Source organism: Euleptes europaea, chromosome 18 (assembly GCF_029931775.1).
Source record: "Euleptes europaea isolate rEulEur1 chromosome 18, rEulEur1.hap1, whole genome shotgun sequence".
In the NCBI taxonomy this organism is placed as follows: domain Eukaryota; kingdom Metazoa; phylum Chordata; class Lepidosauria; order Squamata; family Sphaerodactylidae; genus Euleptes; species Euleptes europaea.
Genome location: NC_079329.1, coordinates 10299110 through 10312973, shown reverse-complemented (window position 1 = coordinate 10312973; position 13864 = coordinate 10299110). Strand labels below are relative to the sequence as shown.

The 13864-nt window shown below is 50.4% G+C and overlaps 2 protein-coding genes across 2 annotated transcripts in view; both read right to left on the bottom strand.

Annotated features, from left to right (window-relative positions):
- TMEM219 (transmembrane protein 219) overlaps nt 1-13864 on the bottom strand; it is a 140859-nt gene that overhangs the window by 55649 nt on the left and 71346 nt on the right. The gene's annotated exons all lie outside the window — the stretch shown is intronic.
- Nucleotides 1047-4543, bottom strand: ASPHD1 (aspartate beta-hydroxylase domain containing 1). Its single transcript, XM_056863100.1, has 3 exons — nt 3734-4543; nt 2030-2143; nt 1047-1156 (listed from the first exon to the last, which is right to left on the bottom strand). The coding sequence occupies exons 1-3, from the start codon at nt 4488-4490 to the stop codon at nt 1047-1049; spliced, it is 981 nt and encodes a 326-aa protein (XP_056719078.1). The 5' UTR covers nt 4491-4543.

Genomic DNA, 13864 nt, shown 5'->3' with positions numbered 1-13864 from the left:
CCTCTGTTGATGTTTGGATTTAAAATTTTTGAGTTTATATTGGACGAGCAATTATTTGGTTCTGGGCCTGTGGGTTCTGCTCTAATAAAGCATGTCAGGTTAAGGATGATCAGTGTGGTGTAGCCAGTGTGGTGTAGTGATTTTAGAGTGGCGGTTTGGAGCGGTGGGCTCTAATCTACAGAACTGGGTTTGATTCCCCACTCCTCCAAATGAGCGGCAGCAGCTAATCTGGTGAACTGGATTTGTTTTCCCACTCCACATAAAGCCAGCTGGGTGACCTTGGGCTAGTCACAGCTCTCTTAGAGCTCTCTCAGCCCCACGTATCTCACAGGGTGTCTGTTGTGGGGAAGGGAAGGTGATTGTCTGCCTTAGGTGGTAGAGAAAGTCGGCATATAAAAACGAACTCTTTAAAAGGAGTCTGAACACTTGCAATGAAACAAAGGTGGGACAGAGAGGTGAGGGGAATCTTCTGACTTTTATTAGAGTACAGATTAATTAGCAGAAATCCACGGGACTAAACCCCATCACGCAAACAATGCAATACAGATACAGGGTAAATATTAACAAAGGATTACAGACTGGTTGAGACATAGTGTTTAACTGGTCTTGCTTCTCCCTCACTGTTTCCCCAAAAAACAGAGAGGTCCATAATACTAAAACCATAGGGTTATGGGGCTTTGATGGACCGTGGCAGCATCCACACCTGAGCCCCTGAAAGATTAGACTCAGAAGAGAACTCAGAAGAGAAGGACCCATCCAGACTGGTGCATCAGAAGCAGAAAGCAACCTAGATACACTGTCTCCAAAAGAGCTACGGGACCGGTCACAGCATCGTCTTGAGACAGAATGACGCACATTGACGGCCCGTTCTCATGATACTTCAGAACCTCTAATGGTGGTGGGGGTTCCACCCTCTAGTTCAGCGTGTGCAATGGTGCAAATAAGAATATTCATACCAAGGCAGTAACAGGAGAGGCTTTTGATGATTGTAAGGAGCAGTGAGCGCCAGCAGATAAGGGTGACATTTAACACATTTTTCTTGGTACCTATCGGCCAGGAGCAAAGATATAGTCTAGAGCCTGCCGCTCTGGGCCTGCCACGTTGGGGTGCCAGAGGTCAACGATAAAAATCACCCGTGGCCCATCAATGGGGGAGCCTGCAATAAACATTGTTAGAATTATCATGTCTGCAGAAAAAAAAGGTGTGGCGTACTTCATAATCTTTTATCTTGAGGTAGCCTTAGGAAATCCAGGTGAGATATGTCCTGTCTTGCAATAGGACGTTTGTCTTGGTCACCTATGATAACTAACTGTGGCCTAAGGTGACCGTGCACCTATTTTATTGAACAGGCAAGGCTATGTCAGCGGAGCCCCTGGCTCTTTCTGATCTTGAAGATTAAAGGAAAACTGCATGGGTGAGCAAACCTCATCCCCATTACTTACAAATTATTGCTGTTGGGGGCCCTGCCTCTGCACTTTCTGGCTCTGAGGCCGCCCTCCCCACCCAGCAGTTGGCAAGGGCTCCTCCAATGGCTGGTTTTTATAGGCTGACTTTCTTACCATTTAAGAAAGAATCAGTCCGACTCACAATCACCTTTCCTTCCCCTCCCCGTGAGATAGGTGGGGCTGAGAGAGCTCTAAGAGAGCTGTGACTGGACCAAGGTCACCCAGCTGGCTTCATGTGTAGGAGTGGGGAAACCAACCCGGATCACCAGGTTAGCCTCCGCCACTCCTGTGGAGGAGTGCGGAATCAACCCTGGTTCTCCAGATTAGAGTCCGCTGCTCCTAACCACTACACCATGCTGGCTCTCTGGAGGGTGCGGCACCCTCAGACTCTGACCCAAGGGAGTCAGATCCTGACGATTGCTGCAGCTGGGGTGGTTGTACATTTTCCCCACTTTACAGATTGGGGTACTGAGGATGCAAAAGGGGACAATTTGCTACTCCCTGCACACTTTTTTAAAGCTTGAACCTGGGTCTCTTAAGAATGTACCTGGGGTTTTCAAAACCTGTCGCCTGTCCCGTCTTACCATTGTGTGCTGTCGTGTGCAAGAAGGAGTCATCTACGAGGAGGCAGTATCCTTCGGACCAGCACTGTGGCTCGCCGCCCACCACCAGCTCGCAGCAGGGAGGCACCTTCAGCCCTGGAAGAGGATCAAAGCAGCAGCGTTTAGAAGGAGGGCCCCTGAATTGCCACTTCTTTCTTACCTCCTCACAAAATGAACTGGAAAAAATAAACACAAGACAGCTGTGTACACAAAGGGCCCCACATGGAGATTATAGTGCATGAATAAGAACATCAGAAAGGCCATGCTGGATCAGACCCAGGCCCATCAGGTCTAGCAGTCCGTTCACACAGTGGCCAACCAGGTGCCTCTCGGAAGCCCACAAACAAGATGACTGCGGCAGCACCATCCTGCCTGTGTTTCACAGCATCTCATATAGTAGGCATGCTTCTCTGATATTGAACAGATATGAATCAGGACTAGTAGTCACTTTTACTAGTAGCCATCATGACTAGTATCCATTTTGACTAGTAGCAATGGATAGCCCTCTCCATGAACATGTCCACTCCCCTCTTCAAGCCTTCCAAGTTGGCAGCCATCACCGCATCCTGGGGCAGGGAGTTCCACAATTTAACTATGCGTTGTGTGAAGAATACACTCAGTTTGCCCACTGTATCGTGATCCTCTTATTGTGCAGAAAGTGGGAAGGAGGGGTTTTCTTGCTCCGTCTTGCAAAGGTCAGAGCAGGAATGTGTTGGTGAGGGGAAACTTGACTGGAGAATAGGAAGGAGAGGACGGGGAATAGAAACCTCTTGCATGCCAGAACCTTTTGTGGCTATTGCATGTATTCAAGGCAAGAGATGCTCAGAAGTGGTTTGCCATTTCCTGCCTGAGGAGGGGCCGTGACTCAGTGGTAGAGCATCTGCTTGGGATGCAGAAGGTCCCAGGTTCAATCCCCGGCATCTCCAGTTAAAGGGGCTAGGCAAGTAGGTGATTTGAAAGACCCCTGCCTGAGACCCTGAAGAGCCACCGCCTGTCAGAATAGACAATTCTGACTTTGATGGACCAAGGGTCTGATTTAGTGTAAGGCAGCTTCATGTGTGTTCATGTGTGCCTCTGTGTAGCAACCTGACTTCCTTAGTGGTCTACCATCCAAGTCCTAATCAGGGCCAACCCTGCCGAGCTTCCAAGATCTGATGAGTTCGGGCAGAGGGCTTGCTCGGCTATAAAATTCGCTAAGGGGAGTCCCTAATTTCTGCTCTTTAAAAACAGAAAAGTCCCCTCTCCTGCTTAGCCAGCGTGGTGTAGTGGTTTGGAGCAGTGGAGTCTGATCTGGAGAACCGGCTTTGATTCCCCACTCCTCCACAGGAGCGGTGAACACTAATCTGGCAAACCAGGTTGGTTTCCTCATTCCTGCACATGAAGCCAGCTGGGTGACCTTGGGCTAGTCACAGCTCTCTTAGAGCTCTCTTAGCCTCACCTACCTCACAGGGTGTCTGTTGTGGGAAGGGGAAGGGCAGGTGATTGTAAGCTGGTTTGATTCTTCCTTAAGTGGTAGAGAAAGTTAGCATATAAAAACCAACTCTTCTTCTTAAGGAGAAGGTCAACAACTGGACCGCAAAAACACCCGGGAAGGAAGACACTAGCACTACAAGCATTTACACACACACTCATGCCCTCTCCCACCAAGCTCCCCCCACCTCATTGTCCCCCCCAGAGTTTGCTCACCTAGATGGCACCGCACTCTGGTGTTGGTCGGCCCATAGGTCCCTGGCAGCACGGTTCCCGGTTGCAAGACGCTAAAGCAAGCGTTTCCAAAGCGATTGGCGTTCACGAAGGTGCGCAGGGCACTGAGGGCCCGGTAGGTCCACGGGCAGCTGCGGCAGTTCTGTGCCACGCACTCCCCCTGCCGGTAGAGGTAATAGCTATGCCAGCCAGGGTTTGCATTGGCCGTCCATCCCCGCGGCATTGGTGCCCCGGGCGCAAAATCCCACACGATGCTCTCGAACTCGCGCAGGATAGCCGCGTAACTGAGTTCCAGGATCTCGACGTCGTGGCGCAGGGACTCCCGGGGGAAGTAGGGGGCAGAGGGCAAATCTGGGAGGTAGAAGGTGCTGGGCTTCTGGATAGCAAGGCGTTCCCCCAGCTGGTAATGGGCCTGGTCTCGGATGCCTTTGTGCAGCCGGTTCATGCCAGACCACGAGTAGCGCTTGGCGTAATCTCGCAGGCTGCGATACAGGCGCTGGTTCACGGCGTCGCTCCGGAGGGCACGGCGAGGGCACCGCTCCTCCGCTGGCACTCCCTGCTGGTGGGATGCAGGGGTGGCCTGCCCGCTCCCCACCCGGTAGCAATACCAGATAAACAGCAAGGCCAGGGTACCCAGGACAGCTATGGTGGACTCTGGCCGAGGCCGCCACGACGACGTATCCGGGAGGAGTGGCGAGAAGAGGCCCCGGAGGCCCCAGTCGGACATGATACAGGGCATCTTCAGGCAGGCTCAGAGCACCCCATGAGCGTCTGTGGACCTCTCCGGCCTTCTCATGCCGTAGCTCCTTCCTGGTGCCCTTTTAACCCCTCGCGCTATGGTGGGTGCTGTCCTCTCCGTACTTCACTCAGCCGCTGCGCCAATTCGCTCCGTCTCGCATCTCTAGCAAGGCTTTGCTTCTGGCTTCAAGCACCATTGACTCATCCTCTCCTTGGTCCTCTCTGCTGCTCCCGCGTCCCCCAGCCGCCCTGCTCTCTGCTCCATTGCTGGATTCTGCTGCCAAAGCTCTTCTCTCTCCCCATGACCCCCTGCCGGACCAACCTCTGTCACATCTCCGCTCATGCAGGGTTTCCAGTCTTTCTTCCTCCGTCTCAGTGAATTCCCTCTTACCCACTTGCAACTCCAGTTTTTCTCCACCACTCACACCTCCATCACCCTGTAGCCTTTCATTGCATGTGTTCGTGCCAGGGACATCCGGAAAATATTAGGATGAGCCCCCCCCCCCTTCCCCAACGCACACACTTCCATCCGCCACTGGCTTCATCCCTCCCTTTGACGTCCGAATCCTTCCTCGTATCAGGGCTGGGAGAGGCTCCGCTGCATATCTAGCCACCCCCACAACAGAGAGCTGCTGCATCTCAGCACTGGGCAAAGAACCCTTGAATAAACAGCTCCTCCCCCCCTCCCAAAAAAATTCCAGATTAAAACACTAAGAAAAGGGACTTGTCAACAAAGGACAGAGAAACGGTACCACCCTTCTGCTTCCACGGTGGGTGTGTGAACTGTAGGACCGATTTTGCCACCTGCACATTTGCGGTCAGGGGAAGCGCTGTGGGCCAGGGCCTGCCTTGGACAACCTCACCCGCCCCCCCAGTCTGAAGCAAGCATGGGCTCACTCATCAGCCTCCACCTCTTCCATTCATATCTAGGAGATAATCCCGGCCCCCTAGCAACCGCCTCCCTTAGCAACTGGCCTAGCAACCCTGCATCTAGCAACAACTCCACCTTGAAACCTCTGTCTCCATCAATTATTGTTGCAACTACTTCCCAGGTGCCCCCCCCAACTAGGGTTGCTAGTCTCCAGGTGGGCTTGGAGATTTCCCAGTGTTACAACAGATTATAGCAATCACTTCCCTATTTTCCCCAAACCCTGCTCTCCCCAGGCTCCACCTCCAAAATCTCCAGGAATTTCCCAACCCAGGGTTGGCAGCCCTACCTACTGCTCCCAATTTCCTCCTCGAGCCCACTTCCCCCAGCAAGGAGTTAGGGATGCCAGATTTCAGGTGGGACCTGGGGATCCTCTGGTGGGATCTCCACCCCAAAAACCTCCCGCCAGTGGCAAAGAGGCTCCTGGCAATCCTAGCATGGAAGTTAAAGACAAAAAGGGGGGAGAGGAGAGGGAGAGAGGAGGGAGATACCTTGGGACTAGGGTCGCCTACCTCTGTGTGGGGCCTAAAAATCAGCGTTTTTAAAGCTCTTTGTCATCTTTTCTATATGGCAGAGAATTGGGGGCAGTTTCCTAGGGCTTGTACTCAGGCCAGGTCCATACATGGATAGGGTTGCCAACCTCCAGGTACTAGTTGGAGATCTGCTAATACAACTGATCTCCAGCCGAAAGAGATCAGTTCCACTGGAGAAAATGGCCACTTTGGCCATTGGACTCTATGACACTGAAGTCCCTCCCCTCCCCAAACCCCACCCTCCTCAGGCTCTGCCCCAAAAGCCTCCCGCCGGTGGCAAAGAGGGACCTGGCAACCCTAGGGGGAGGGGGAGGATTAGAAAGGACTGTACCACTTCAGAATGCCAATCACATTTTGGAATGCTCCCCTCTGCTAAATCTTCCCTGCAAACAGAAAACCAGCAGAGTGAGAGAGGGGGGGTAGAATATTTTCCTTCCTGTGCGTTTTTTTTTTCTTCCTGATTTCATGGATATATTTTTTTTAAATTTTTTTTAATGAAGAAACATTCAAAGCTGGACTCCTCCAGTCAGAAGTGGTACTGTCTACTGCCTCCTCGGTTGGGTTGCCAACCTCCAGGTACTAGCTGGAGATCTGCTATTACAACTGATCTCCAGCCGACAGAAATCAATTCGCCCGTAGAAAATGGCCACTTTGGCAATTGGACTCTATGGCATTGAAGTCCCTCCCTTCCCCAAACCCCTCCCTCTTCAGGCTCCACCCTAAAAACCTCCCCCCTGGTGGTAAAGAAGGCCTCACTGCTGCCTCACGCAAACTGACAACCTGCCCCCCACTCCCGTAACTGCATGTTGTAGAAGGAAGGTTTGTCGTGGAGGACAAGCGGTGTTTGGGAAAGTTTCTGCTGCTGTCATCTTGAGGAACAACTAGGGTTGCCAACCTCCACGTACTAGCTGCTATTACAACTGATCTCCAGCCGACAGAGATCAGTTCACCTGGAGAAAATGGCCATTTTGGCAATTAGACTCTATGACATTGAAGCCCCTCTCCTCCTCAAACCCCACCTTCCTCAGGCTCTGCCCCAAAAACCTCCCGCCAGTGGCGAAGAGGGACCTGGCAACCCTAGGAATGACTGATACGCTTCTAAGGAAACTCCAAGTTCCCTGGAACAGAGCCTGAAAGAAAACCCGTTCCCTGTCTGCCCCTCCCAGGACCTCTCATGCAGCATCGAACCCCATAGCTCCCTACCAACCCATGCTTGAAAATAGCAACCTCCCTGTGAATCGCCCTTAGCAACTTCCCTGCCAGCTTCTGGTACCTTCCTTAGCGACCGCCTGGCAACCGCAGCGCCTCCCTTAGCAACCACCCTCCCATAGTAACCGTCGTGAAGGAAGGTTGTGGGAGCCTTTCTGCTGCTCCCATAATAACCCTCCCCTTCCTCTGCTACTCCATCCCCAAACCCCCTTGCCCACAGCCCTCTGCACTCATTCCCTTCCCTCCCCAATCCATCCATTTCAGGAACTGACGTTTGTTTTTTTCTCTCTGATCTTTCTTGTTCAGCACCTTGAGCATCCCTGGAGGAAAGAGGGCAGCTCTTTCCTCGGGGTTGGGGGTGGTGGTGGTGAGAGTTTCATGTGGATGCTATAGGTGGGAGGAAGGTCTCAGTGCAATGAAGGGGGATGTATGGGTGGGGATGGTTGGGGGAAATGGCCATGAAGAATGGTGGAAAGGAAGGCAGAAGTAACAGCTTGGTGCATGACAGGCAGCCACTGGGGCTGTATTTTTCCGAAAGGCAATCTGGGCCTTAGCAAAAGGGAAACAAAGAAAAAGAAAAGCTGGAGCCTTGCACCATACACAAACATGGTCTAGCCTAAAGTGTAGAGATTTGGGGCCCTTGAATACTCCTGAAAGGCCTGAGGCCAGCAGTTTGTAAAAGGCTGCAAAGGATGAAGATACTGAAGCTGGCCTGGAGAGAGAGGTGTGCGCTGAATAAAGCTGTGGTTTGTTTGCTGGCCCTTAGATTTGCAAGGTTGTGACTTTTAAATCCTTGGCACGCCACATTGCTGCACTGTTTTTCAACCAATGGATGAAACCAGGGCCCTGTTGTGTTTCGTCCCCAGACCTCCTTCAACTCGAAGCAGGGCCTGAGAGTTCACCATTAGCCTTTCTGCAATCAAACAAAATGATTCATTTTCATTGTTTTCACCCAAAATTCTAGTCCTCAGGGGAAGGCGGATTAGCAAATGAATAAATTCCATTGCTTTGGAACATTCCCCCCTCCCCACTACAGTCAAACAAAAGCCTTCGTGATCAGGTTGTGTGAAAACAGAGAGTGCTAAAACCTGCAGTTGTTATTTTGCAAATGAAAAGCGTGCCTTTTTTTTTAACCCAAGGGCTGCGAGGTTCTACACGCCAGACCATTCTTTTTTTGTGAAGAGCAGGTAATTATTTTTCCCTGGCTGCGTTTGCAAACCATACAGAACTACCGGCATCCACTAGGTTGGGGGTGGGGAATCCATATTCTACATTCTGCAAAAGGCAAGGGCTAGGAGCCCAGAACAATCTGTAGCGGCCAGCTGCGTAGGTTTTGCAAAGGCGCACACCACCATCCGTTGCCTTGCATTGTCAAGGGCAGAGAGGGAGAGAGCGGCCAGGTTTTCCCTATTTAAAAAAAAACCGACAGCTCACAGCTTATTCTTTGCAACAGAATCTACGTATTGCTTTGGCAAGGCTGTGGAGATAGAAATTGCGGGTTAGGGACAATAAAGAGTCCTTGGAACGACAGGAACCCAGAGGTGACTTTTAAAGTGGGCGAGCAGAAGTGGGGGGAGCTTGCCTACAGGTCCTGCTGACTAGTTTCTAGGTAGCGTTTTGCTTTGCGGAGAGACATCCTCTTGCCAAGATGCCCGTGAGCTGGTGCCTTTTTTGATATGCAAAAAAAAAAAATCCATCTCTGCTTCGTGCATTTCCTCTGGCCAAGTGAGCTTAGGTGGTTGAATCCTTTCGGCCAACCGTAAGAGAGGGAAAGAGAGACTGCTAAAGAGGCCTGGAATCTAAAACGAAGCGGTGTCTTGCTGCCTCACCTTAAAAAAAAAGATTTTTATACAAAGAAAGATATCTATAGCATTTTTCATTTAAGAGAAAGAGAGAGATTAAGTGCTGTAAATTTGCAAAAGAGCACGAATGAATATATAGCAGGGCTTTGTTCTTCAGAGATAGACAGCTGCATCTTTCTAAAATATATCGTCTAGATTTCTTTCCAAAGGAGGGGGACATAAAATACAGAAAGAGCCATTGCAAAGGAATCTACTGCGTTTTCATTTGCAAAGCCAGGCTCCTGGCTCCACGGCTCCCTTGCCTGGTAGGAGAAGGAAATAGCCAGACGAGGTATTCTGCAGGTCTAGAAGAAATCCAAAATGGGCTATTCGGAAAGAGCCGCGTCCGAAATGCTCTTCCTTCTGCTCCTTTGTTCCGTTCCTCTTCTCAAAGGTAAGGGGAGAAAAGGGGCTGGGGAGGTGGGTCCCAAAAAGGAACCGGGCTTGTTGCCTTTTGCTGTCAGAATGGGGAGAGGGGTTTTGTGCTAAAGGGTGGGAAAATAAGGATGGGGAATACATCTCTCACCCCCTGGGCTGTAAATGGCAGGTGGGTTTGTGGGGGACCTGGTGTTGCAGGCATCGGAACAATATGTCCGAATGTGCCTTTTGAAGAAAACATATTCAGTATAAAGGGAAACATTTGTCTGTATTGCATGGGGGACCCGTATATATTAATACAGATGTGGCAATGAGATTGGGGAGACGGGGTAGCTAGAAGAAGCATGTCGGGATTAGAGGCACTTGCAAATGATGTTTTAAAGATGGGGGGATGGAAAACTGGGTGCTCTGGGCAGGGGGGCTGGGCTGCCCCTTTTTGAGAATGCGTAGCAGGGAGATCGGAGGAGTTGTATGCGCCAATCTGGGGTGCTCCTAGGTGGAAAAACGGTGACACGGTTTAAAAGATTAAGAGAGGTGGTGTGGAGAGGGTGAGCTTTAATTTTGCTTTTTGGTATGTTCCCATTCAAGGCTGTAAAGGGAAACAGACTTGAAAGGAATAGATGACTGATCAAATAGGGGTGTCAAGACTGTCGCAGAATATATTAACCGGAGAAGCAGAAGTTAGGGGCCGGCCCTAGGTGGAAACGGGGAATAATTGCTATGGGTACCACTCATTTTGTGATGAATTTTGTGACCTGGAGGTCGCAGAATTGGGGTTCAAAGAGATGTTAATGGGTGCCACGCAGGAAAGGAGCTGGCAAAAATGTAGGTGTTTGCAAAGGGAAACAGATGTTGGAGACACAAATTACTAAAAGGAGACATGGTTCTGTGCATCGTAGAATTCCAGCCCCAGAAAATTGCCCCTTGATAGAACAAGGTGGTTTTTCGAAACAAGATCAGGAAAACGGGTGCCCAACCGTAAGCGATGGGTTAAAGACAGCTGTGCCGTATTGTACAGTTTGGGGGGAGGGAAGAATGGAAGGAGCTGCTCCGAACGACAAGAAGGGAATGGATGTGAAGAAGATGCTATGAACAACTAGGGGTTTCACACTGATGAAGCTTTGCAAAAGCACTTGGTGGTGTGGTACGATGGGGTGGGGGGAGACTTTCAGTGTTGCGAAAGACTGGACATAATTTGGGGTGCCTACCTGGGGGGGGGGCAGGAGGCTGCAAGGTCAAGGCCCATCAGGCAATGAGGAGGTAAGGAAGCGAAGAAGGAAGGCATGGGGTGACAGAGACGCTGTGGGGTGGAATGATGGAGGATTGTATAGAGAGCTGGGCCTGGGAGAAAATGAAGGAGAGGAGGGGTCACAAATGGAGAAGCATTGCTGCAGGAAGTGGAGGTACTGGAGGGAGGGATGCTCACCAGTGGAGGATGAGAGATTTTTCTGGGGTTCCAAGTTCACCGTGTTCCCTTTAGCCCATTCTGAAAGTGTCCCCCCCCCTTGTTGATCTAAGGGGAAAGTAAGCAACATATACCACACACAGACACACACACAGACACACACACACACGTGCACGCAGGTCCCAAGGACGTGCAGAATGTGTGCGGCGAGATGGAAGTCAATGTCTTCCACAGAAGGGTCTCTTTTGCCATTTCACAATGGCTCTGCCCCACCCCAGAGACAGCTGCTTTTGATTTTGGGCAGCTGGCTGGTTGAGCGGATGAGGGGAGGGTGGGCACGTTGGGAGATGGGTTCGGCGCGACTTTTCTATTCCGTGGGGTAGAGATTTGCCGTTTCGCATGGCGCGGTGGTGGTGGTGGTGGTGGTGGTGGTGGAGAATGGGCTGGGCCCACAAGGCCTAGGAGGCAGCTGGCCTTCTTAATGGAGCGAGTTCAGAGCAATTAATGGCTCGCCAGCAGCTGCCAGGATCTGACACGCTGGCAGTCGCCCGCGGCGGCCACGGCTGTCACTGCCGAACTTGTCACATCAAGGCTGCGCCGAGTGATGTGCCCGGCTCGTCTTTCGAGACCCTTCAGCCCCTCAGCCGCAGCCTCCCCTCCTGTCCAACCCCAGAGCTGCCCAGACCCTTCAGCCAGCATCCTGCATCCTAGCCGCAGGCATTTTCCCAACCCCCCCCCCACGCACATTTCGCCCCCCCAGCGCCAAGGCTAAGCTTAATGTGTAAAATATGGAGCTAAATGACGCAGCCTGCTGCAGTAAAACAAGGGAGGAGGGAGGCTGGCATTCACAAAAATCACTTCACACACATTATGGCCATTTATTTATGGGAGGTTTTGCCTTGGATTTGCCACTCTCCAAATGCACATTTTCCTCATCCAAATGCTCAAAACTCTGCTTGGAGGCTTATTGTTGAGTTTTGAGAACTTGGATGGGGAAAATGTGCATCTAGAGAGCGGCAAATCCAAAGCAAGACCTCCCATGAATAAATGGCCATATGACTTCCCCTGAGGTGTTTTAAACTACCCTTTTTTTAATCCACAAGATCCTACAGCACAAATCTGTTGCCTCTTTGGCATACAGTAGCTACCCGGTTTGCTGACAGGATTGATTTAACACCAAATTAGTGTTAAATACTTAAGCCACCTATTTTTGTTAAGCTGACTTATTTCCAATGAATTATTTTAATTAACACTCATCAGTGGCCCCTCCGTTATGTTCATATTGCCAAGGTGGTTAGTAACGGAAGTGGGTGGATTTTTCCTTAGTAAAAGGGCTTAGTAAGTGGAGCAGCGATGATTTGGGGGCATTTTGAAGTGAAAACACTTCAAGTTAATTCAGTATTAAATAGAAAACTTAGGATCATCATAGGATCATGGGAGCATGCAGTGAATGCATGGGGGAAATCCACCTTTACTCATGTTAGCTGTGACTCGAAACAAAAATGTGATTAATACTATAATTCTAGGAAGAAGGCCCATTGAACGAAACGTGTTAATTTATTGCTTTAAAACAGCAAGCAGATAAACACCTTTTCTGGTTTAATTAACCGGGTGAAATAGGAGAGTAAAATCATTTTTGGGGTGGTGGTGGTTTGCGATCAGGTTTTTCACATTTTCAGATGCCAGCATCCAATTTTTAAGGTCTCACCTTACAAAGCTAGAAAAATATTTTCTGTGACGTTATGCCGCCGTCAAATGTAAATGTCTGTGCAACCATAGGTCGGGATTCATATATCCAGGAGGGGTGAGGAGAAGGCGGCCGGACATTAAAAAATGTGGTGGCACAAGCGATTTTGAAGAAGAGGCAAACGATACGTGCGCTTCTCACATTCCTGCAGAGGCCAAACGTCCGAGATGCAATACGGTGCCATTGGGGCCTAGGCAAGAAGTGGCTGGTTGTATTTCACCACAGATTAGTGGCAATGGTGCCTCTTTCCTCTTTCACCTGCCATGCCGGTTCAGTGCCATCTGGCCCATCTGCCCCTCGGGCCTGTCTTTGTGGTCTCTGTCGAGCAGGCCTAGCAGCCCTGGTCCCTATACTTCGCTCAGCCATGAGAGGTCCCGACCCCAGGGTGGTTGCCCCACTTCACTTATAAAAGAATATTCTCTTTTCCTGCAGTGGAGGGGGACATTGTGGCATGAAGGCCTGGATATGTACACATAGAATTGGAAGGGACCACCAGGGTCATCTAGTCCAACCCCCTGCACGATGAAGGAAAGTCACAACGACCTCCCTAGGGTTGCCAACCTCCAGGTACTAGCTGGAGATCTCCTGCTATTACAACTGATCTCCAGCCGATAGAGATCAGTTCACCTGGAGAAAATGGCCACTTTGGCAATTGGACTCTATGGCAATGACGTCCCTCCCCTCCCCAAACCCCACCCTCCTCAGGTTCTGCCCCAAAAACCTCCCGCCGGTGGTGAAGAGGGACCTGAAAACCCTATACCTCTCCCCCATACCCCCAGTGACCCCCCACTCCATGCCCAGAAGATGGCCAAGGTGCCCTCTCTCTCATAGAATCAGCATTGCTGACAGATGGCCATCTAGCCTCTGCTTAAAAATCTCCAGGGAAGGAGCGCTTGCCACCTCCCGAGGAAGCCTGTTTCACTGAGGAACCGCTCTAACTGTTAGAAAATTCTTTCTAATGTCTAGTGCCTTCCTAAAAATGAGGTTGCAAGGTTTTGAGGTTTGGCCCCGATGTTTCAGGGTTCGTTCCAAGGGCTTCAGGGCAACACGTTGAAATATCAGAACCATCATCTAGCCCAAATCTTTGGTGGGTCGCGTAACTGAATGTGGGGGTCACGAAAAATTTGGCAACAGTATACATTTCTTTATGATTTATTATTGATCTGTATACCTATCTATATATCTATATACCTGGGGCTGCGTAAAAATTTCTTGGACAAAGAGGGGTCGCGAGTGGAAAAATGTTTAAGAAGCCCTGATCAAGTCCACACTTGATGGCTTCTTTCAAGATTTTTATACTTGCCTCCATGTGGTAACTATTGTACATTTAAACT